This window comes from Falco peregrinus, chromosome 5, assembly GCF_023634155.1.
Source record: "Falco peregrinus isolate bFalPer1 chromosome 5, bFalPer1.pri, whole genome shotgun sequence".
NCBI classification, from domain to species: domain Eukaryota; kingdom Metazoa; phylum Chordata; class Aves; order Falconiformes; family Falconidae; genus Falco; species Falco peregrinus.
In genome coordinates, this window is record NC_073725.1 from 82,151,700 (window position 1) to 82,177,960 (window position 26,261).

The window sequence follows — 26,261 nt, forward strand, 5'->3', positions numbered from 1 at the left end:
GACTTCGTTACTAACTTAACTGTTTTAACTTCCTGTAAGTGGAACAATAGTGCCATCAGGTGGGCAGGAAGGCGAGTGATTTCTTGGAGAATTTGAAATGTATTGCTATTTCAGTAATTAGATTAATCTTGGATCTGGTTGATTTTATATTAATTATATAATAATTATAATTGTATAATATAATTATATAGTATCTTTAATGCCCAAAATTCAGATAAGCAGAATGGATTCCAGTTCAGTCTCCCACTGGTATAAAGATCTTCTGCTTAAAACATTGAGGAATGTGGTTTAAGTAGTCCTTGCACTACTTCAGATGTTTACCAGCAATATGAAATCACTTGCCAGCAATTGTTCATGACCTTCCAGGGTACAAAATATATAAACAAATAGTAGGCTTACAATAGGAAAGATTGTTAATGGCACAGATATCTTGGTCTGTATCTTGACTGCTTGTTAAGATTTGACCAGAACTTGAAACTCTGAAAAAGAAATAACAGAACAATGAAATGGGACCATATTTTGTAATTTCACAGTCAAAAAAGTACTTTCTTAATTTTAAACGTACTGTAAAACTACCACAGCTCACATTGTACCATAGTTCAATAGTAAAAAAACAGTGAAATTATATACTGAAATCTTATAAATACATTACTTTAGATTCCAGTCCTGAAAACAATCTCTGTAGATAAAAAAGGGACTGACCACCTGTAGCTAAGGGCAAAATATAGACCAGCTGCTATGTTAGATCCTTTCTACAATACAGAGCAGATCTGAGCACCTCAGAATCAGTTCCATAACATCCAATGTATGGAGTAGGGCAGCTGTCTAGAGCTAGCCATTAGGAAGTCTCAGAGGCAGGTATTACTCTGTTTAATAAAGGCAGTCTTACCATCCACTCCAATTTTACCATCTCCATCGCTGTCACCTGCTGCCAGGAATGCCTTGGTCTCAGCATCAGTCAAAGCTCTGGCACGGGCTGATAAACTCTGCAGGAAAAATCTGTTAAAGGTGAGAGCACAAATGAGTGAGCTATACTCAGTACCAAAAGCATTGAGAGTTTGGTATTGGTAATAGCTGTAAAATTCTGAGCCTGATTCAATTCTTGAGACTATTTCGAAAGCTCTTTGTAAATAATTTTGAATTAAATGGCAAAACTTCCTCTAACTTCAGTGAGAATAAGGGTAAGAAAGTAAGAGGTTATGGCATCACAACATGTGAAAATCCTTGGTGACATTTTGGTTTCATTGAATTAAAAAGGCAAAAATAAAACTGACTCCATAGTGGCAGTATTCATCTTCCCTTCTCTGTTATCTTCCTTCTTTTCTCCTAAGATGTAGACTTTTGAGAGTGGTAGACTTTTGAGAGCGGCAAGAATTTTTCTAACCTTGCTTTTTAACTTCAGTCAGATTAATATGAACTGTAAGATAGAATTCATGTGATAGAAAGATGAGAGAAAAAAGCTCTTTGAATTCAGTTAGTAAAAAATCTTACAATAATAAAAAGCAGACTCTAGCAGAACTGCTATTTTTATCTTCACAGTCCGTCAGTTATCCCTACATGGAACAAGTACTTTCAGTGCTATCAGAGTGTTTTCTCGTTGAGATCTAGCCTTTCCTTTGTTATTTGTCTTGCGGCTCCTTCAGCCCAAGTGTGTGCACAGAGGCACACAATTGTCTCTCATCCAAAGAGACAGAAGGAAAGGGAATAGTTCTGATGTTATCCTGCATTTTTAGACAATAAAACACAAGCCTGTTGGTAACTCGTTTATTTACTTACTTCAGTTCATCTTCCTCCATAAAGCCACTCCTGTCCCAGTTAAGAATTCGGAAGGCTTTTGTGAGCTGGTCTTTGGATTTGGAGTTGAGACCAACTTTGACAAAAAAGTTTTTGTAACTGAATGAATCAGCAGCTGAAATAAGCAGGAAGAGATGAAGGAAAGTAGTTAAAGATCTGGAACAAAAGAAATATGAGGCTTTTGGTCAAAAAGCAGTGAACTGTTCTGCAGTACATTGAGGGTCATTACAAACCTCAGTCAACAAATCTTTGGTTTTCCTGAGTTTATTTCAGACTAATGGGATTTTTCCATTAATGATCTCTCAAACCTAGGAAGATAAATATTGACTGTGGTCTTCATTATGCAAGTACAGACATTTGTAAATAGATACTTCACTCAAACATAAATTCATAGAACTTGATGTTAAATACTGTGTCTGTATTGAAATCAGCAGGAATTTTATTATTATTCTCTGAAAAAAACAGTATTTCAGCCTCTAGATTTTTTTATATATAAGATTGCTACAATGCATAAGTAATGATGGGTACCTGTACCGTGGCTGGCAAAGATTAAAACTTGCATGTATTCCATTACCTTGCATCCTTTTTCTCTTTTTGATAAGACAATTAAAACATAATTAGCAAATAAACATAACAAGAACATTTTACCACGTACTCTGGAGAAGAAATCGACATTATACTGTCTAGTTCATCCTTTCAGCCTTTTCTGTTTCCATTGGAATTGGGATGTTGGGTAGTGACGACAAAGGAATTTGCTAGATAAACTGAAAAGCCAAATGTAAAACATAAATGTTACCTTGACAGCTTTGTAGGCAAGCCACAATTTCAGCTTCTGTCAGGATACCAGAAAGAGCCATGTCAAAGCTACTGTAAAATGAAAAATAATATTGGGTAGAGTTCATGTTGGTCTTGCTCTGTCAGCCTTTAATGCTGCCCGGTGAGGACAGCCAGGTTTGATTAGTGGGGCAGTTGAAACATAGGTCCCAGGGCAAACCAGAGGAGCTGCTCTGCAGGAGCTAACTGGCTTATTATTTCTAGTTAAGTCTTCAGGTGCACAAGCTGAGGACAAAATACATGTATTCAGCATCTGGGGATTTTTGGTTCTTGCCATGCATTTTTTGTGTGGGTTATTGTGATGTGTTCAAAAGCTCCAGAGGAAAGCTGGTACTCACCTTGGCACTCTAGTTTTCCCCAAGCCAAGAACAGAAAAAAACGTAAGGTAAAAGATCTGCAGAGTCCTCTTGACTTAATTCTTTTTCAAATGACAGAGATAATGACTTACACGGACCTTAGTAAAGTCCTCTTGACCTTCTACAGATGTCCTAGAGCCACGTGATGGCTCAGATGCCCCAGGGGATAAGTTACTGTGGCTGACAAGACTTGCTAGCTAATCAGATTGGTAGTTATATCCCAAAGGAATGTGCATGGTGTCTTAGACAATATGTAAGGTTTAGTGCCATACAAAGTAAATGCTCTTAGCTTGCATCTATTTTTAGTCTAGTGATTGATATTTGATCTGTGAATGAAAAATAAAATTATTTTTTAATATTGCATAATGATAGCAACAAATGGACAGCTCCATGGTAGACTTTGACTTTCAAAGGCCTGATCCTGATGGCATTACCCATGAAACATTTCTCCTGCCCAAATAATCTTCAAATAATACTAATAGTGATACATTTGTGATAGGTATATCTTGACATACAAGTAGAATGTCACAGATAAAAATTTTAATTTTAAATTAGCCCAAAGTATTTTTAATAAGCTGATATATAAGCTTTGGCTACCCAATTACTGAAATAGGTACTTTAGGCTATAAAAGTGTAATATTGAAGACATTTGCTTGGTATTAATCCATTGCATGGTGCACATTTTAAATCATGAAAAGAAATGTGTCCATTTATAGAATGAAGGTTGTTGGTTGTTCGTCAGCACACAGCAGTATGCATCAATTAATAGTAAGGAATGAAAATGAGCAGTGAAATCTGTGGTATTTGGTTCTTTCTGTAGTGAAAAAATAAACTCCTGTAAAGATTCCGATAATAGCTAAACTCCAGCTGCAGCTTTTCTCTTACTAGTTATTAATAGGATCCTCCACTTGGCTGTCTCATGAAATCTGTTAGGACCTAATGGCCTCAAGAATGGCTGAAATTGGCCAATGGTGTAAAAGCCATTAGGAGAACATTTCACACTGACACATACATAAATGTGCACAGACTAGCATTGTAGATTTAAATAATATGTGAGTAATGCCATTACATTTAAAATGAAGCCTAACACTTGGTCAATATAACATAAAATTGCTGTCTTTCAAAAATTATATAAGTGAAAATACAGACAAAACCTCATCTTGTACATCCTAAGTTTCCCTTGATCATTTCTTTAAGAGAAGAATGCTTAGGAGAAGCGCTAATCATATTATTCCAAACCTATGCTGTGTGGTAAATTCTATCTTGTGAAAAAAAAATTGTTTTGTTTTTGTTTTACATTTTACATTTCTGGACTATATAAGATCAAGTGAGCAAGTTACTTTTAAGGACGTTCTGTTCTCAGCTGGTGGATATATAAACTAAGTGATCCAGCCTTCCCATGTGGGAATCTAGCTTTGTCTGTGCTTCAGATTCCTAGGAAGTAATTGAGAGTATGGCCTGAGATCAGACAGCATCTGATAGTTGTGTTGGAATTACTGGACATTCAAGAAATAATCCTTGTGAGAAGACCACCTTGAGTTTACAAAGCATTATCGATAAAAAGTTTGAGTATTTCTGTGGCAAACCAGAACTTGCCTGTAGATGGCACCAAAGACAGTCAAGTCCAGCCATGAAATCTCTCCGGGATTACTTGGGGTGCGAGAAAACCAAGGAACTGAGAATGAGAACACGTTAGCAGGTGGGCGCTCATGAGCAAGGAAGAAAAGAGGAAGGAAAAGATATTTAAAAGAAAAAAAGTCTAGTCTACCAAATCACTTGAAAGACTGGAATATAAACAGACTAGATTGAAAACTCTGAAAGAATTCCAGAGGATTTTTCTTTAATGATGATTAGGAAGAACAGGTTGTTTTGTCTGTCTAACAAAGCCAGGTTTTACTGTGTTTATTTTTATGCTGGCTAAGTGTTGCAGTCTGTTAGGGAGATAATTGCAAATACAAGATCAGCTTGTTCTGGAGGCCTGGGAGTTAGAGCAGAAAGTTAGTATCTACGAAAAACCAGCTGATAATATCTAGTTGTGATGAAACTGATGGGATTCCCTTTGAGTTAAGTATTTGCATATTCTGCTTTGACATAAGTTCCCCTTTGAACTTGGGGTCAGTAATATCTCTGTAACTGTAGGGTACTGCATTGTCTAGGGGTACCTTCTTTCCATATTATAACTGATGTGATGATCTGATTTTCTTTTCTGGAGCTTGATACACAAACACTCTGATTTTCTTGTTTTCATGAGCATAGGACATGCTGACAAACAAATCCAAAGTTATGGAGCAGCCATATCACAACTGCTAGATATATAGGACTTTAGTGCTGAAAATGTACCAGAAAGTCCATACCAATGTAATGGTATCTTTCTGTGCTTGCAAGGAAAAGTAATGTGGAAATTAAATTTTAAAAAAATGTGAACACTTTACATTAGTTCATATTCCACAGCATCCACTTATTAAAATGTTTTAAAATATATGAACAATTAAACATGAAAATGTTAGGTATGTATCTCTTCAGGGATTTAATCAAGATGTATCTATTTCAGTAACCCATTCCAGGAAATGAATCCAGCCTTGGCCTCCTCTGCCCACACTGTTTGTGTGAAGAGCTCCAGGGGCCTCTGATGATGCTGCATCAAAGATTTTCCACATGGGCTGGCTGCTAACTCAAGGGAGAAACTTTACCAGTCGATGTGTGCGATGAATGTTCTGACATCCCCTTGCCCTTTCTGTGCTGTCTTACTTGTTAGAAGATGACTGTGAGATTTCAAACAGTTGGAGAGCTGAAATTGAATCTGAAGTTTACAAATGGCTCTAGGTTGGGATTTCCAAAGGAACATGAAGTTAGGAGGCAGCCAGCTTCCATTAAATACCAGGAGATCTTGTGCATGATTCTGCTGATTTATTCAGGACAACCCAAAGTTTCGGTTTAAGTGAGATGATTGATTCAGTGGCTAGAATGTTAGGGTGGGTTTGGGATATTGGGTTCGACACCCTGGCCCTCTAATATGCTTTTTTCTAAGAGCTTATGTAGGACAATCAATTTCTTTGTGTTTCATTCCCACTTAAAGAGATCATAGTACATCTTTATTTCACAAGAAGTGTTGGGAGGATAAGAGTTTAAACTGCTCATACAGGGTAATGGGGGAACTGAAGCGTGTCTGAGAACTCAGGTTTTGGGCTCATTGGCGTTCAGATCTGCCACTCACTTTTTGGGTTGCTCTTTAATTGATACAGTAAAGGTAAAATACATAAACAACATTTCCTTTATCCTGGGAATTATGAAGCAATATTATACTGAGTATTATACTGATTAGGATGGTCTTACTCTAAACCTGAGAACAAGTTATCAGTGTGATAATACAGAGTGTTTTTAGATCTTTTCTGATTTGATGTTGCACAAACAGTTTCTAACAGAGTTTTGGTTTTTAATGGTGTACTCAGCAGTGTTTTATTTGTGTACTTCATTCATAAAAGCTTAATGCAGAAGATTTAATCCTTACTTATTAGGTGGCCCGGAGAAGCTATAGAACCTACATCCTTGAAGATGCTCAAACTCAGAGCAATTTGCCTTCTGATGAAGTGATTGGGACACTTTCAGAGATCCTTTCCAGCATGAATTACTCTTGTGATTCTATACCTTAATTTTGGTAAAATTGTGATATCACTATTTGTTTCTCTACTACTTCAGATGGCATCCAACAGACATCCTGCAATCAAAGATTTTCTCTAGAGCAATGACATTGTCAAGTTCAGAGAACACTCTGTGCTATTCCCTAAGAAAATTGAAGGCTGCCACTGGCTGAACTTAAATTCATTGAAATGAACCTTCCAAGAAAACTTTTCATTTTTGACATTTGTTTCCTTTAGGTGCGAAATATTCCTCTCTAGTTTGATTAGCTCTAAAAATGTGGAACCTTGTGCCGACAGAAGACTAGTCACAATAGTGACTAGGCATTGGTTTTGCTGAACAGTCTATGGGCTTTTTGTGAAATTGGAGACTTTTTGGAGTTTTATTGTAATTCTTTAAAACAAATTGGCTGGATGGTTTTAATAAGATTAAACTCATCTTCTTGCCACGAGTTACTGTTTAAGAAGAACAGATTTTCTCATAAACAAAATACTCTTGAAACTGTATGTAAAGTTGCAACATACGCCTGATCCTCAGAAGTACTTAGTTCCCCCTTGTGGCATCAGAAGGCAGGGACACACAGTTATTTAGCATCTCTGAAATACAGGATAGGCCACTATGCAGTCTTGCATGTCTTGCATTCCACATGAGACTTTCAGATGCGCAAGGAATGCAGTATCAGGTCTGTCACTTATGGTATTTTGTGTGCCATCTGCTTGTGAACTAGTGACGTGATATTTTAGGGATTAGCAGCATGAAGAGCTAATGTATATATTAGATCTGTATATTGCTGCAGATCTGGATTGCTCTGGGTTTTCTTCTTCAGCAGATAGGAAAAAGGAACCAACAGAGTGTCATCATTATGCAAAATATTTCAGTGCTGCAATTAACAGCAGCTATAATTTAAGCCCATATTTAACATCAAAGGCGGTGGGGATAGAATTAGGATTTATATTCGTTATAATTCTGCCAAGGCTTCAGTGAGTTTGATTGCTAGAATTCCTCTTTTGCATTAGCCATCTTAAATCTGCCGAACAGCTCTCTTCCATGCCTGGGTATGAGTGAGCTGTACTTGCCTCACATAATCATCTCACAATTCATGGAAATGCCAACACTGAGTGTTATATAAAAGTTCCAGAAGGCTTTGTTTCTGCTCTTCTTCGAAACAGCTGCCAAATTATGTTATAATTATCATCCAGTTTCAGCAGGGAGTATTAAAATGACAGTCTACTTGTGAGCTGGAACCACATCATGGTAGCTGGGAAAGGAGACAACTAAATGTTGGTGGGGAAATTTCCAACCCACTCAGCCAGAAATGCACATCTACTCAGTCTGTTGAGCTCTGCATTTCACCATGAACATTATTTACTTAGTCCATTAAAGAAGACAATGTTATAACTTGCTCTGAATCCTGTAAGACACTTATTAAAGGAAAGACTTGCTCTTAGAAATTTTCAGACTTAAGAAAATTTGCTAATATTATGAATTATATAGATGATTATTCATATTATAAATGAAAGAATTGAGTAAAAGCCATTATTTAGCATTGTAACAGAGCTTTAAGGTAATCAAACAGCAAGACTGGCCATTGTTTTGTCTGTAGGAAATACAGACATTCACAAATGTGGCAAAGTGTTATTGTCTTGTATATATTAAGAAATAATAAGCGACATGTTCATGATTCACAAGGAAGACCTCCAGGCCTGTGGCCCATGTTGTCAGGGGACTGTGACTTGTGACAGTGTCAGAGTTGGGATTAGACCCTTCTCTTCTATCTCACAGTTGCCTTAGATTTCATGAAAGATAAATCTTCTTAAAGGAGAGTTACATTTTAAGCCATAAATACTTTCTGACGATGCATACTGTAGCCTAGTACTTAATTTTGTAAAATCACACACAAATTTATTCCATGATTTAAGCTATGTGTCAACTCCTCTAAATTTTTGTTCTCATATTCTCAGGGTTGGGTCTTAATATAGGTTATTTTTAGCTGTCTTGTTAGCATTGCTTTTTCTCAAGGATCAGAGAATTAAGCAGAAATAAAACTCAATGAAATCAGTACAGTTAAGCCTTAAAAGATGTCATATTGTTTAAGATCTTCAGAACTGCATCTGGTGATTCAGCATGGTCAAGTATGATGATGGAAAACCTAAACAAAATTTTAAAAGCAGCTTTTTCCCCCTAAGTTGTTTTGTTAAAAATTTTTTTCTCCCTTCTTCCTGACACAGTTTCAACATTATGAGTGGCTGAAAATCACAAAGTGCCTTCTTTACAATGGAAATGTAACAATACCACATGACCAAAACATCTGTACATTGCAAGATTTCTCAGCAATCCAGTGTGTGAACTTCATGTATGGGGAATTGTTAATGGCTGAAACAATATAAAAAATGTACAAACACATGCTGAGTGCGAAGTGCTTGTTGGACGAGGTAATTGGAAGAGTCAGTCCAAGGTTGCCTTTGGCCTAATGCTGTTTATGCCTTCACCAGAGACTGGAATTCTGTCAAGGAAGAAAATAAGAAAGGCAGGGAATAAAACTAGATGCAAGTGGTTTTAAACATCTTTAGAAAAGATAGATAAAAATGACTTAAACTCCTAGCCATGGAGGGCTCCCAAAGTTATTATAACACTGCACAACCTACTGCTAAACTGAGATTCTGGGGGCGTAACAGATTTTTCACTCCTTAAAAAAAGTAAGTGCAGAGAGGAGTGCATCTGTAAATTCATATTTGTGGGAAATCCTGACTTAAAGGTAAACTAACCCATTACAAACTCTGATAATAGCCAAGGAAGCAGAGAGTTAATTAGGTCAAGCCTGTAGCTTTCAATATGAGGGATTTTTTTGGTTTTGTTATTCCACAATTAAAGATATCAGTAGTGATGTGATTTCAGAATGGGAGATTCAATGGTTAAGGGCTAAGATCTGCATAATATAATGCCCTATTTGGGGCTTATAAACAGAAGCTGCAAAATCTGCTGCTAAAGCAAATTCCTCCAACAGTGTATCTCTCTCCCCTCCCAAACTCTGGCTAAGATTAGCACGTGTGTCTGTTAGAGTTATTGCCACCTGTCCTAGTTCAGCTGAGACAGCCCCGTTTTCAGTGACTTCATCTCTAATACATGATGCATAATGTCCTATTTTCCTTTGCTGCAATTTCTAAAAGAAATATCCTGGCCAGTTCACATCATCCCTGTGAGGTTTTCTTTAGGAATTGGATTTAGTTTCTCATAGAGGGACTGCCTAGTGAAATTTGCACTGATCAAGTAACTCTCCAGCACAAAATTCTGTGCTGCATTGCAGCAGTTCTAGCTTTGAAAAACAACACCAGTCTGATTTTACTTTGTTGAATTGACCACTTAGTAATATTGGCCAGTGTTTGATAGTGGTAAATGAAGAAATAAATTTGTTTAGGTGGAAGTGTGTTTTAAAATGAAAGCGTTATATGGCCAGAAGTGCAGAGCATCCACTGCCAAAATGGAAATTCAAATAACAAATAGGTGTTCAAGATGTTTTAAAAATCTGGCACATTGGGTCTATGGATCAAACCCATGGCAGAATTGACCCCCAAGCTATTATTATTGATTGGAAGAACAGGCTCTATACTGGGCCTAAATATGCTATTGCTGCAACAGAGACCAAATGGGAATAAAGCTATGAAAATAAAGGAGTATTCGCTAGTATAAAAATTGTGGAGAAATTACCAGGCCAAAGTACTTGGATGTATTCTTCATGACACAGTTTAAATTCAGTCCTAAATGCATGCATTTTAAAACACAAATTTTATGAAGTTTCCAAAAGTCTCACCTTCCACTCCAATTTTGCCATCACCATCAGAATCACCTGCAGCCAGAAAAGCCTTGGTCTCCGCAGAGGTGAGGACTCTGGCACTCGAAGAGAAATTCTTCAGAAACAGCCTGAAATAGAAGAGGATAGAGTACTGTGCTTCAGTTTTATTCTCTGAAATATCCTTGGCATATTTGTATTTCTGGTTTTCTGAAACCCATGCCAAAACCCCCATAAGGTAGTGCCTGCTTTTACTATCTGAGGAAATCCACACAGATTCAAGGAAAGACAAAGAACTATGTTTTATTTTTTAAATAACAGCAAGTTTCTTCTAGGACACCAAGTGAGTTCAAAGGTTTACATTTTTAAAAGAAATAATCAGCTGAACAGTACTTACTGAAGCTCTTCTTCTTCAATGAAACCACTCTTGTCCTGATCAAGGATTCCAAAAACTTTCTTTATCTGGTCAGGGCTTTTGCTGGATAAACCAACCGTGGAGAAGAAAGACTTGTAGTTGAAAGAATCATCAGCTGAAAGAAACATAAGTAGTTTAAATTGTTTTCCCTTGAAGTTGCTCCTACTGTATGTATTCCTTCAGAATGTGTATGTCTTTTCTTAAGCATCAGCCTGCTCCTCTTTCCCTTGTTTCCCAGTGTAGCAGAAAAGAAGATGGAGTGGATAATTTCCCTTTCTAACCACTCCGTGCCTGTGGTGATATATCCTTTTAGCCAGTTTGAAGTTTTCTGCTACAATGCACATTCTGCTAAAGCATGCTTTATTAAAAATAACAAACACTATTAATATTTATTATTAACACACAATTAATAATAAATATTTAGTGTGCCACTGTGTTTTACAGACCAACTCTTAAAATTTTTACTTCATTTTCACGTAGTCCTTACTTTGGTGAAGAATTTGGTAGAAAAGTAAGTATTTCACAGTCAAAATAACTCCTGAGCATTTGGAAAATTGGCTTGATCTTGCCAAGGAACTCTTGAGAGAACTGAGACTGGTCATTACTTCAGAAATGACATTTTGATTCTGCAAGCTGAGGGGTTTTTTTTTGACATTTGGAAGGAAAAGGCCAACTATTGACAAAAATTGACAGAGTTTAGAGTTAAGCCAGCCCTAACTGAAACCGAGGCCTTTTAATTGCAGTTCTGTGTTTTGGGGAATGTTACCCAGCAAGTAACCATTTGTGAGACATTCTGAATTCAAGGGGCTACACTGTAATGTAGCTAGAAAGAGATCTCACGGGGAAGGAATCTAAGGGGAAAATGATAGGCATGTCATCTTAAGACATAAAAATGATATGCATCTTCTGGCTGCAGAGAGACCATTCCTTACCCTGGCAGCTGGAGAGAGCAGATTCAATATCTTTAGCAGAAAGGATGTCAGTGATGGCCATTGTTGAACTGTAAAATAAATTAAATGTGAGCTACTTAGTCATTAAAATGACTTCTCTACCTCTTTCATGGTTCTATTTGAAGTTGCTGCTGTGACAGTATATGATAGGGGAGACATTATTCATTTAATTGTAAGCGGAGCATACTGTAACAGATGTCTACAGCAGGTGCTTCCACTTAAAGCTGGGTAATGAGGGAGGAATTCTGCATGCCGGAGTGTGGGGCTTCAGGAAGATCTGATGCCTGTACTGCACTGGGAGAGCAAATCAAAGGTGTCTAGCACCACAAAACTTCATGACTTCTGTGTAGGTTTGCCTGGAGGTGGATTATTACTCAATTAAAATTAGCATATATTTACAGCATACATAAAAATTATGGCTTAGTATGTGGTCTAGGACTATATCTGGGATAAATGTTGTTGGAATTTAGAAAATCTAGTATTATTATCAATAAATGTAGTGATCTTTTCAAAGAATGAAAATAGTATAGGATAAGTAATAATAATTTTACTCATTTCAAGGAAATTAAATTTGGAGAGTAAGTTCCTCCTTTGTTTAGTTGCAACAATAAACATAACTACACTATAAATGTGGCTTGCTGGGCTGCTGCATCATTAAAAGACTACATTTCATGATAGCTTTATAACAAAGTTTTCTTAGGTATGCTGTGAGTGGGGGGGTTGTTTGTTTGTTTTTAATTCCATGTAGGTGATAATAAACCAGATTTTTGTCCAGGTTTTGGCATTTCAGTATATTGATGTGCTTAGAACAGAGGTATTGAGACTTAATATTCATTCCTAGTAGAGTGAAGGAGGGATTTTCTTCTGATACAGCAGCATTTGACAAAAGATACTTTTTGTCCCATTCAGCCACCAACAGCTGCAGTAGTTTGGCAATGTAATATGTATCACTTAAGAAAATGCTACCAGGTCTGAATTTCTAGTCAATTTTTTGTGTGAACATACAATACATTTTTACAGTTTGGTAAACTGCACACAGCAGTGTGGACTGGTTACAATTTAAAACTTACGACATTACTGTAAAGTAGCTTCATGTTAATGAAAGGAGGGGAACTAAGGCATAGAAAAGTTATTCTTGAAACCCATAAGAGAACAGAAATATATTTTCATGAATCCCTAACTGATCTTCAACAACATCATTCTTTTGTCTAAGCATGGAAAGCAGCATTCATGAGAAAGAAACCAGTGCTGGTAACCATTTATAGTCTGTGTGCTGGTTTGAGATCTACACACAGGTTTAAACTTTGCATAAAATATGAAATGGCTGCCTCTTTACCCACTGGTTTGCAGCAGAGAAAATAGTCAATCATTTCAGTTCCTTTATGAGTATCTCAGAAGGTGTAAGGAGACAATGGGACAAAATCATGCTGATGACAATGGGTACTTCTCCAGCTAAGGCACATGAGTTACTTTTGTTCTGCTAGCAATTATTTTGTCCCAGCGGCTTCCTGTGTAAAGTACTCCCCCCTCTCAGCACTAGGCAAGATAATTTGGAGCTCTGCCATTTACCTAATTCTCACTGCTGACAGGATTAAAAATGGGGAAGAGTTGAAGGAAAACCTAAAAATTGCAGCATTTTTCACAAGGGGCATCGTTCCTGTCTTTTTCCATCCTGTGATCTGAATGCTGATTCTGTTCTATGTTAGCTTGTAAAGATACGACATACTGGCATCTGATATAAGAACAGATATTTTAATTGCATAGGTGCTTTCCATTTAGGGAGCATTTTGCTTTTGTGTTTCTTTTTCTGAAAGCAGAGGATCTAATCAGCTTACCTTTGTGGTCTTCTTGACTGGATAAGGAAGCAGTCTGGTTGGAAGGAACGTACTTGCTGTGTGTCTCCAGCAGAGCTGAGCTTGCATATATATACTTTAAGTTGTATACCATATACAGATTTTAGATTTCAGCGTCACGAAGCGGGAATGGTGTCAAATGAACTTGCCTAACTAATCATCTTGCACTATTTTTATCTCAAGAGAATGCATATGATATTTGCAAACGAAACAAGATAAGTGGCCAGATAGGTGAAAAGGACAGAGTCATATTAAATTTCTTCTGATTTAAGCAGAAAATACTAAGTCTCCATATGATGTAGGGCAGGAGAAAACCCACTATCTGATATGCTTGATACAAGGAGTCAGATGAAATGAAGCACTACTAACTTCTGAAAAGATGCCTTTAATGAATGTTTTAATGTGATAACTTGTTACGTGTAGATGCTACATGTGATTAAGTTTCATCATTGGATGATGAAAAAAATATTTTAAAATATCCTGCTCAAATATTGTTTGTGTAGCAAACCATTTAGGGAAAATAATAGTCGTGTTGTCTCCCAGAATGTCTGGTCTGTTGTTGTTTTGAAAAAAACCCTAACACACAGTGAATTTGTTGCTACAGGAGGTAAAATAATATTATGTCAATCCATTGGAACAGTTGGTTGGGGGAGGGTATTTTGTCTGGTATGTTTCCAGGGAAAATCTTACAATTCTGCAAGGTTCTGACATCCTGTTTAGTCGCATGTATATGAAGCAAAGCGGTTGTGATCTACCCAGCTGTCTCTGAGACAAAAGCCCCTGAGCCCTGCATGAAATAACTTTGCTTTCAGAATAGAGAGAAAAATTTCGATAGCAGCATCACTGCAGGAAATGTGAAGAGTGTCTTTACAATTTTGTAGCCTACCTTCTGATCTGTTTTAGACAAGTGATTATTTTTTCTCATGTTTTGGCCAGTGCTGTGTCCAAGTGTTCCTTTGTGCTAGTAACTTTTTTTTTTTTTTTAACTAGCACAGAAACAATTTGATCATCTCAGTTTTCTTTCACGAATGTCGTAGCCTAACTGGGTGAGGAGCCTGTCAGCTTGACTCTCACTTGTGGCTTGAGGCAGCAGAACAGCAAAAGACAAGTCATATGGATGACAGCACAAGGTAGTGTTATGGCCAGGGGTAAGGGATGGCAAGGGATGACAGCGCAATTGGCATCACAGCTTGAGGTGGTGGCACAGTAAGAGGTGACAGTGCAGAGACTTGTCTCATTGTCAGAGAGTATCAAGGCATCTTTTTTTCAAAGCATTTCTCTGTAAGGTGGAAGAGAAACCTAGCCAAACACTGAAGCCAATGACTAATAAATCATCGTGTGAGGCAGAAAAAGTGACAAATGAGGTACCTATGAGACCTTGATGCACCCAGCATTGACAGCAGCTGATGAAAAAGCAACAAAAGACTATTGCAAAAGATACCGTGTATGGTAGGGGTATTACTTCACTTACTGCATCTAAACATAAGAAAAATTATTGCTAGAAGTTTGGGTTTTTCTTTTTACAAATCCTGCATGTTTGTCCTCCATGAAAAAGTTTCAGACACAGATAATTCTTGTGAGGGAAAGTACCATTGGTTAAGAATGACTATGGAAGATTGCAGCTTTCCCAGTTTTCTGAATGGGTTGTTGACCAGCTGACGCTGAAAAGTTTCAAGAAGAATTTGCTGGATAGATATTTAATACTGGCTGCTGTTGCCACTGGTGACATCTGGTAGAAAGGATACAAATATCACTTACCCCCCTCAAACTCTCCCGGGAAATTACTTTTATTCTACATGAGAACAAACTTCTCTTTTGTGCACACACCACCCTTTTCTCCCCCTCCAATTCGGAAAATTGCCTACATAGTGCCAACAACTGATGTGAAGTAACTAGAGGGTCCAACATAAAAACTGATGGCATGATATGACCTAATGAAGCTAAGTTAAGAGGAAGGCCAAATTCTGCTGAAACTCTTGGACCGCAGGAGTCTACATGGGAATTTGGTCTCTGGTGTCTGTTTCAGAGAATGCATTTGATTTTAGATGCAATGGCTTCTCATTTTGCCCAGAGCTAATTCCACATATGTTAACCCCTCGCCCCCACTCTTCCCTTTAAAAATAGCATTGATTGCTGTTATTTCCCTTAATGCCTGTGGACTGTTGCCATTAGTTTGAACTTTTGTATGTGAATCACATAAGGATGCAGTCTTTAAAAGTGTGCTTTGTTTTCTAAGAGGCTTCAACAAGATGATTCCTTCTGTTCTCTGAAATTTTAAGAATAAAGCATGAACATCAAATGATTTATGGCTCTAGTCTGTTGAGCTGCATTCAGACCAGCAAATTTTGGAGTCACTTTTGCAGTGAGATTGGAGGCACTAGAGATCCAGAACACGTGCACTGGCTGGCAGGATGAAATGCACAAGGATCATGTAACTCTATTTACAACCAGCCTCCAGCAACCATTTTATTTTCAAGCCCTACATTAGAGATTGCAAAAACATCTGTCTGGTCATTTTTACTTTCTTAAATCAAATACTGTTAGGAACTTTCCAGCTGCCATCCAACTTGGCAGGGAGAGGAACTGGGGAAGCATTAAAATGTAAGGAGAATATATCCCTTTGAGATTGTCAGGTTACTGCTAAAAGCGATTTTAAACCCTGGGACTTGAGCATTTCACTTTGCCTTCCAGAGGACTCTTTAATGGAATGCTCCTCTATTGTTATTTTATTCCTATATTTTAGGTCATCATAAGTTCTGTGATTGTTCTACAATATATTCTTGGCATTCTTCTTCGAGTGCTGACATGAATCATGTGTGCAGTAGAATAACAAAAATACACTAAACAGTTGTGAATGCCTACTTTAATTTAAATAAGTGTGATTTCCTGCCCTTGTATATACCTGAGATCACTTTCCCTGAATTCTTATGATAAACTTATCCATAGTCACCAGTCAAGGAACAGAAATCACCTTATATAATGTTTAACTTATAGTTAAATGACATTTGAATAGGGAAAGTGGAATGTTCATTCAGCTTTAATTTGCTTTGGGAATATATGAGATGAAAGAAATGGTATGAATGTAATTTAGTGTAATTGTATTAATGCATCATGCTTCTGTCATTTGAGGAACGTAACTCTTGAGGTGATCTGGAAATATTTGTGAGTGGTTTTAAGTTTATATTACTTAACCTAATATCTACAAATACATATATAGTAACTCCCCCCAGTAAAATGCTGAAAAAGGAAAATGCTAGAACAGTTGCTATGGGGTGAGGAAGCTGTACATGGTAATTACACCAAATAACATTGTTTTATTTTTGAAAAATTTAATGAATCACAAAAAGTAAGTAATTCATTCTTCAGCTGCTATCATTCTTGTATGAAGTGGCTTCAACCTCTGGGGTAGATTTTCAGAGATTCTAAGAATTTACAATGTAACTTTTCAACTTTAAAGTTGAAAGGTGTCCTTCAAAGTGCTAATGTACACATTTTTTCAGTCATAATTTTCTTAGATGTGTAAAACATAATTTTTAAGCCAGTTGGATTGTTTACATAAATCAGACAATTGCTGGTTTTGCATATCTGAAACTTGTAAGAGAGAGTTTCAATTCTGATTCCCAAATTTGAAAGGAGTATGGTCCAGATGTGAAATCTATGTCATTTCTCTAGCTGTAGCTTGAGATTTTTGTTTCTGAATTCAAACTTTACAGTTCACTTCCATTTCTGTTTCTTGTTCATGCATTGATGCAGAAAGAAAAGGGTTTTTTTCCTCCAGAAATAAATTCACACAAATAAATTTTGAAATTACAGATTCCTGAGACATTTAAATCAGATACAATCATTAATAAATGGACAAAATACTTGAATCTCCAGATAACTCTATTCATACTTTACAAATTACATGCAGCAAGTGTCAGAAAGCCTGCAGAATAAATAATTTGCCTGCTTTAATTCTGAAGCAAAAAGCTTACAATTTTTGGAAATGTCCTAATAAAATTGCCAGTGAAAAGGTATGTGTAGGATAATAATGTTTTTTTGAGTAGAAAATAAAATCAGGTCTGTCAAGGCGATCTTCTCTAGCTAAGCTGGAAGTGAAGATACACGCTGGAAACAAGTTCTATTCAGTATTTGATCTACTATATTCTGTTCTTGAGCTCTGTTCTTCAAGTCCAGTCTGATAACATCCCTAAAGAGGGTCCCTGTTACAGGATTTGTAACATCAGTCTGCATGTTTACACTGTATAGCCCAATGCAGTCCTGCTCCGTGACTGTGGTTTATAAGCACTATAAATAATCATCAGTTGCATCAGGCTTTCAAATATAGCTATGTTTGAAATGAACTCAGATGTTTTTGAGCCTGTCTGTATATTCTTGTATAGTCCTTATCATACTGTGTAAACAGTGTATCCCACTATAAACAGAAACAACTCCTTGCAGTTATGTAATTGCAGGAGCGTGAAATAAGAATTGGGTCATTATTCATGCATATACTAATCTAGTACTGATATTGCTGAATAGAGCAGCGCCTTTGATTTTTTCTGGTAGAGTTGCTTGTCAAGGATATATATATATATTTCAAGGGTATATGGGTTTCAAAAAACCCAAATGCTAACTGACATAAAGTCGACTCTTTGAGTCCTGTGTACAAAGCCCATACACAATCTGATTTGTAGGTGCCTGGTGAGGTGTGACTTAACTCCCTCCTCCTCCATTTACTGAGGTCCAGAAACCGTCAAAACTCATCACAGCTCCAGTCCAGGCTGTGTGCTTGCACTTCTTTTCTATGGAAACTAGAGCGTGATAAGGGGCTGATGTGTGTTTGGGTATTGTCCCAATGTGGAGTTCATGTCTCCAGGGCATGCACCCAGGCTCAGGAACTCAGAAGCATTCCTTCGTCCCTCATTAGACATTGCCAACAACACTGACAATAATTAGAGTGAGGGCTACAGAAAAGTAAGCCGAATTAATATGGAAATTGGTACTAGAGACATAACGGCATCAGATATGAAAGCATAAAGTCTTTACAAACAAGAATTCATGGAGTGTTTGAGAGATAGGCCTGGTTTAATCAAATGGTGCATCAATGAAGTGATTCCACTGTTCAAATGTTTGAAGGGTCAGTGGGATGAAAAGACAGAAGCGGGTATTGTTCTTCCTATACAGTGCTCCTGGGTAATACTAGTGTCCAGATAGTCCAGTGATTTCAAGCTTTATTGTATAGTATAGAACCTATATATATATACAGACAGAAAATGTAAGTTCTTATTATTCATTGATGGACAAACTGCATTATATTCACCATGGACCCTGTTAGCAAATTGCTGTAGTCAGGTGTAAAGTAAATCACTTCAGATCTGTTGCTCTGAAAGAAAAAATACATTTACTGTATTCTAGTGATAAATTCACATAGCAGTCTTTCCTTGAATTGTAATGGCTTCCACCCGAGCTGAATTATAGCACTGATTGCACTTTATTAAAAGGGTACATTTTAAAAGGAATTTTACTAACCTGGAAACTTCAGGAGGAAAAGGCTAGGTGAATTCATTCATCAGTGACCTGGATAAAGGGACTGAGCGCACCCTCAGCAGGTTCGCTGATGATACCAAACTGGAAGGGGTGGCTGATACACCGGGAGGCTGCGCTGCCATTCAGTGAGACCTGGGCAGGCTGGAGAGCTGGGTGGAGAAGGAACCTCATGAAGTTCATGAACAAAGGCAAGTGTTGGGTCCTGCAGCTGGGGAGGAACCATCCCACACACCAGCCAGCGCAGGCTGGGGCTGAGCTGCTGGGGGCAGCTCTGCGGAGAAGGGCCTGGCAGTGCTGGTGGGCAGCACGTTGCCCATGGGCCAGCAGCGTGCCCGTGTGGCCCAGAAGGCCAGTGGTGTCCCGGGGTGCACGAGGAGGAGCGTGGCCAGCAGGACAGGGGAGGGGATCCCCCCCTCTGCTCTGCCCTGGTGAGGCCGCGTCTGGAGTGCGGTGTCCGGTGCTGGGCTCCCCAGGTCAGGAGAGACAGGGAGCCGCTGGAGAGGGGCCAGCGGGGGCTGCGGAGGTGATGGGGTCCCGGAGCATCTCCCCTGTGAGGGGAGGCTGAGAGAGCTGGGCCTGTTCAGCCCGGAGCAGGGAAGGCTGAGGGGAGCTTCTCAAGGTCTACAAACACCTTAAGGGCAGGTGCCGGGAGGACGGGGCCGGGCTCTTTGCGGTGGTGCCCAGCGGCAGGACAAGGGGCAACGGGCACAAGGTGCGGCACTGGAAGCTCCACCTGAACACGAGGCAGAACTCCTTTCCCTGGAGGGTGCCGGAGCACGGGCACAGGCTGCCCGCAGAGGCTGCGCTGTCTCCTCCTCTGGAGACGTTCAGAACCCGCCTGGATGTGGCTCTGTGTGACCTGCCCCAGGCGACCCTGCTATGTCAGGGGCTGGGCTGGATGATCCCCAGAGGTCCCTCCCAACCCCGACCTTCTGTGATTCTGTGATTCTCTAGGGCAGGAGGCCTGTCTCCTCTTAACAAGAATTCAGGTCTGGCTGTGACTGGTTAGCTGTTACAGCAGAAAATGTCCTTGAACTGTTACAAAACTGACCATGAGCTCTTGCTCACACAAGACAAGGCCTGCCAACTGTAGATGTGGAGATGCTTGATTGCATCTGTTATTCTCTGAGATAACTTGCAGAGTAGCATTATAACACATGGACAACAAATAGGTGATTCTTGGATCAATCTTAAAATTTTTGAAGGATTTGACTCATTATTTTTTAACTTTTGCATTTGAATATACTGTGTAGTGACCTCCAGATCTGAAAATCCAGAAAGTGAGAGCAGAAGATGTCTTGCTGATTCCTGAATTCTCCATATTGGCTTGACCTTTTCTGAGTAGAGGTGGCTGGAAGCAGGTGTTAAGCAGGATATATGCTTAACTGCTTTGCTGAACTCAAAAAGTAAGACCATTTTGCAAATGTATTGTTTGTGCTACACAATGCTGAGCTGGGCTGTACAAGCTGTAGTTCTGGGCAAAATTTGGCACTCATCGTTTTTGCTGGAATGTTAATTACTTCTGTGCACAATGCGATGTTACTGAAATCTGATTATCATATGAAATGTGAAGCCTTTACTAAGCAGTGCTTCAAAGGTTGTATCTCAGAATGCCATGGTAAGGTAATTCCAGAATACCAAATCCCAGCTATTTCCTGAAAGTTACAGCTATATAAAACTTTGTTGAAAAATGCATGCTAATCTGTGCAGATCTTTCCTATCACATAACCTTATAATAGATGGTGTCATCAACAGCAGAGACAGCCATTTAAATTATGAATGCTTCTGGTTATGAATGATGGAATTTTTTGTCACAGGAATTGAAGTGTATGCATTATTAGAACTAATAGAAGAATTCAAGTCATGCTTTGGAGAAAAGTACAAAGTTAGACATGGTTTAATGTCCATGAGTATTGGGGTAACCAAGCATATTTTTTTATTAAATATGTAGGTATTACAAAACAGAGCAGCTTCCATTGAATAATGTTTGGAAGTTTTTCTAAGCCTTGTCGAAGTTGGGATATAAGGCCACATCCCTTAAATTACAATATCTATGAGCAGTTATGTCAGTGCCGTGCCTTTATGGATGCAGGCAGCTGAAATGATCAGCTTAATCTTTCTCAGTCTGTTCCATTTTGACGTAGCTAGTCTAGGGAGTCTAGGGAGCTTTCTGATGAGCAGTGGCTTTGATGGGTCTGAGGGAGAGTGACTTCCTATGTAGGGGTGACCTGCGGATCTGGGGTGTTTGCTTGAACACCTACGATCACCCTTATTTTCAGAACACACTGCTATTTAGACCCTGGGTATATGGACAGCATCTAGCTAACTGTTATTAACAAAACAAATTAAAATATGAGAACTCATCCTCTGCCAATATGGCCAGCAGTTCATCTTCCAAAAGGAGGATTTCTTTTGGGAAAGTAGAATTGGATTTCACCCACTCTTTAAACTAGAAGTATGAAAAACACAATCTGATAATCAGGCATCACTTTCACTGTGTCTTGGTGTCCTCATTCTGCCAGTTCTTCAGCAACCCCCTAGAGTTTTCCAAGGAAAACTGTGTAAACAACAATGGCAAAAATAGCAAGACAGCTATTAGAGAAAAAAAAACCAATCAGTAAAATGGAAAATAAAAGTGCAATCTTTAGAAGTTAAAATGCTGTAACCCCTTTCCACAGTTGCTTTTATGCTATATTGAAGGAAACATCCATAAACCTCCTGGAGGCTGTACCCTGGAGTATCCCCTGTGTTGGGATATTGCCTGGGAGGTGGGATATGAGAGTGCTGACTCTGGGGTGAGGCCATGGTGCTTTGGCCCTTGTTATCTCAGCTTCTTCAGTAAGCCTGGTTAGAGCCCATGGCAGCTCGTGGAGATTGCAGGTGGCTGTGGGCAGCGCAGAAGCCATCGTTACATAGCCTAACTCACATTGCACAGCTATGCAATGTGCCTCTAGGAAGAATAATAGCCTGAAATTCAGCTTTCTCAATAGAGCAAAATCTGTTTTGAGATACTGTCTCATTACATATACCAAAGGAGAGTTTGAGTTTTCTCTTGTTTATATAAAATAGTCTGGGTAAACCCCATTGAAACAGAGCAGCAATTTGTTTCCCTAAAGTGATTTTACAGCATGTACTTCAAAGAGCAAGCAGTGGACTGTGGGCCATTTGCTACAATTGTACAGCCCTGCTATCAGTAGGAGTAAGACTAAATATCCTAACCTACTTGCTTGTAATGACATGGGCTTGATGTAAGAAATTCAGAACTGAGCTAATATAGTTACTGAACTGTCTTTGTCCAGAGAATGCTGAACACATGCGGAGCAGATGGAAGAGATTAAAAAAGCATAGAATTATAGATGAGAAATGTTCACAATTAAAGTGACAAACATGAGTTTCTGTGTATGTCTCTTCCCTGATTATTTTGAAAGGCGTTAGGGTGAAAAAGTCTTGACATACAAGAATTATTGTTAACTCCGTTTAGAATCAAATTCATTTGACTCAATGCTTTTCAAAATGATCTTTGTTTTCCTGCACTCCAGCCTAGCAAAAGCAAATGTTTAACTCCACCACTTAATTTAGGACCATTTAAAGTTGTCTGATGAATTTGATAATTCAGCTTGTCCTCTACTGTTTCAGCTACTAAGGAAATTCCAGTTTGGATCTGCTAGATCAGATATCCTATGTCTCAGCTGACCCAAAATCTCCATGATGGCTTTAGCACCATTCTTAAGAGAGCCATGCAGACTTAGTGACTAACAGACTTGTTTACCTGATCATGGCAGAGGATTTAATTTAAAAGATAATGGCATAAATATCAGAAACCTCAGAATTAAAGGATGGTGACTTGAATATTCTTATTTTTTTGCTATTATTTAGGCAATTCATTAATAACGAGTTAAGTAGAAAATAAAAAGAGCTTAATGGATCCCTTTTGTTGGTGGGAAATTCTCTCCACTAAAATTGTAAGTGAAAAGTAGAAATCTTTGTAGGACCCTTAAATGATTTTTTTCAAAATTCTAGTCCCTAAGGATCATGTATCTTACTGCCACTGTGCTTATACAGAGCAAAGCTGAGTAATGCTGTAGTAAGAACTATCTAGCTTGTCTGCTGCTCACAGTACTAATGGGGTGCTGTTGGTGCAAAAGCAACAGTACAAAATTGAAAAAAGACCATGAATTTTACTCTAGCCCCAGGGTTTTCTAAAAGGGCAGTCTCTCAGTGAGCTAAACAGAGCTAGTTTGTGTTAAGACTGTTTTTACAGATCCCTGACAGGGTGTAAAATTACAGACTGGTCAATGCAGATAAAGCTGACACATACTTTCAAGCATAGCGAGAGTTTAAGGCTATATTTAACAAAAACACTGAGTTCTGTTTGGGTAATACACTCTGCCTCCGTACCCAAAAGAGTCACTGGAATCCAAATTCTCCCTAGCTTCTCCTGTTGATTACATCCCACGTACTGGTTTCAAATTTCATCAGATTGTGCTTGTTTGGGGAAGGTGATACGGTTTTGAGGTGAATACATGGGAGACATTTTCTTTATATGAATCCAATTTTTTACTACTCTCAAGGACTTAGTCTCTTTTCTCCTTAGCATTGGTAAAAATGCAGCATCGTATTTCCTTTCTTTTCATGCAGGTGAAAAAGTGCGATCTTGACAAGCTAGGGAGAAGGGACATACTTTCTGATGATGCCTAGAGCACATCTTTGCAACTGAGCTAACAGTGTGTCTCCTGCACAATATGGACAAAACACCTAATTTTGCCTTTATCTCATGGTTGAAAATATTAGACTACTAGAGTAAGGTTTTTGGAAGAGCTGCATACTGAATGCTGAGTTTTAAAAATCTGTCTGCAACTATTGTAGTAGAAGCTGCTGGTACAGTGTAAAACCTGGGCAAAATGACTCCTCTTAACATTGAAATTTAGGCCACCAGGCCACCTCCCCAAACAAATGTAATGCACTGTCTGCATTGTGTTGACTTTAAAATACATGCAATTAACGTTCTAAAGTCCATTTCTTTGAATCATATGTGACAGGAATTTTACCCTGATGATAATGGCTATTTCATTTCTGCAGAACGCTGAGCACTTTCCAGATCTTTCTGAGATATTTTGCTTCATCTGACATTTCTGCAGGCAGCACTTGCTCAGTGGTGAATTGGATTGTAAATTCTACAGCTGTGAAGTTTTAGGAAACAGAAGATTTTGCAAATTTCTAATCAGAGCTCTGGTAAGGAGTGAGTGGGAATTTAATGAATACAGATTGTGGAATCAATCTCTTAATTTGTTTTGATTAGGGTAAAGTGCCTATATAATAGCATTTTTTATATTGCATTAGTGAGTATGACAACACTGAAATTTATTACCTGCTCCTGTTTGTATTATTTTTCTTTGCTTTTCATTCTTATAGAACTTTTGAGTTTCTCAGCATTGGGATTGTGGCCTCTTAGCTTAGTATTTGTATTTAAATCCCCCCAGCTGAACAACTTATAAAGAAATAATCTTTTCAAGTTGGTAGCACTTGGAAAGGATTTTCCCCTGTGCCTGGAAAGGCAGACTCTGTATTTGTGTGGTAGCTCTGTCAAACTTTTCTTTATGCTTTTTTGTATTTATAACTTTATAAGATGAGGATGCTCAGAGAATTGCACTTCGTAACAACTGATAGTAATTAGGTGGTTTTATCCTTCATTAAGGAATCCCTCTGACCAGCAATACTTTTTCTGGGCAAATGAATCTAGTTAAAGTCTCAGGGCATCTCACCCTGGGTATCCCTGTAGTCTGTCCGAGGCCAGTGATACCCCTGTGTCCTACCTCTTTAGTCTTGCTGGTTCATATAGGACAGTGACTGTCACTTTGGCTGATGAGAGCTGGGCATAGCTCTTTCAGAGGCTGCTGCTGTCATTTCTGTTTTGGCTAGAGAACAGATGAGATTGCAGAATGAAATTAACTTTCCCTTACAGGAATGAATACAATACACAGCCTACACACTGTTCCTGGGTCCAAGACAAGGAAATTCCATGGCTTTTTACAGGGACTGGAGTAAGATTCAGTCTTCCAAGCAGAGCAATCATTTATAAATTATAGGGACAAACATATGATACTTATAAATGCCTACTATACAGAGACTTCCTGTTTCCATTGAAGTCAATGGCAAAATTCCTATTGATTTCAGTGCCAAAAGAATCTGGACCACAATAAGACAAATGTTGCCCATTAAAATTATGATGTAATTAGCATTGGGAAGCTGCTTAATGAGAGGAGGATCTGATAGCTACAGAAGCTGTGAATCTTTCTTTGTTACTCTACTACTTTGATTTAAAATTAAATAGTGTTCTTGTTTTTATCAAGCTCTTTAAATTTTTCATCCTATAGCTCATTGTGGTTAAAGCCATCATAGTAGTATTATTAGTGAAACCTACTTTGTGGACTCTGTCAAAATAAATGGAAGTTTCTGTTAAGGCAATGTGGTTATAATCAGTCACATTCTTCAGAATATTAGCCATATTCTTAAATTTACTTTCCAGTCAAAAGAGGAATATTTCAACATGTGGCCAAAGAAGAATGGTAATTTTTAGTAGAAGGAGGAAACAGATACTCTTGAAACAGCAATGGTTGCAGGATCCCCAGGAATGGCAGCAGGCTGGTATTTGGAGTAAGGATCTACTCTGTTAGGGATCAACAGCAAGTACAGGACTGGACCCCACTACTGTACATGCTGTAGTTCTTCCACCAGGTTACTTCTGTCTTTCTATTCACATCATTTACATTTATCAGGGAGACACATGCAAAACCCAGGACAGGATATCTGAATTCTAATTCTGATGTTGATGTTGAGTGTCCCTGTGGGCCTGGACAGTTAATATTTATTGTGTGCTTTGTGTCGGTACCTCCCTGTGCAGTTGGCCACTCATGCATTTAAGCGATAGGCTTTGTCCCTAAAAGAGAGAGAAAGAAAGAGGGCAAAGCCAAAAGGGAAATTCTGGTATCACCTCAGTGTATGTTGAATAGATTCTTGTGCTATAAAATGCTTCATTACAGGATGGGTGAGTCTGACAGTAAGATCAGTGTAAGCGTATCACAAAGTTGTTCCTATATGTTAAGATGC

At 38.4% G+C, this 26,261-nt stretch overlaps 2 protein-coding genes across 2 annotated transcripts; both read right to left on the bottom strand.

Annotated features, from left to right (window-relative positions):
- Positions 1-453: 453 nt before the first annotated feature.
- Positions 454-2,687, bottom strand: LOC114011035 (parvalbumin beta 3-like). The gene is made up of 4 exons (XM_055805892.1): positions 2,591-2,687; positions 1,777-1,909; positions 890-999; positions 454-479 (listed from the first exon to the last, which is right to left on the bottom strand). Exons 1-4 carry the CDS (start codon positions 2,649-2,651, stop codon positions 454-456), a joined length of 330 nt encoding a protein of 109 aa, XP_055661867.1. The 5' UTR covers positions 2,652-2,687.
- A 3,059-nt stretch (positions 2,688-5,746) lies between these two features.
- LOC101921986 (parvalbumin, thymic) lies at positions 5,747-13,681 on the bottom strand. The gene is made up of 5 exons (XM_005228958.3): positions 13,608-13,681; positions 11,755-11,822; positions 10,805-10,937; positions 10,429-10,538; positions 5,747-9,123 (listed from the first exon to the last, which is right to left on the bottom strand). Exons 2-5 carry the CDS (start codon positions 11,813-11,815, stop codon positions 9,098-9,100), a joined length of 330 nt encoding a protein of 109 aa, XP_005229015.1. The 5' UTR covers positions 11,816-11,822; positions 13,608-13,681; the 3' UTR covers positions 5,747-9,097.
- Positions 13,682-26,261: the final 12,580 nt, after the last annotated feature.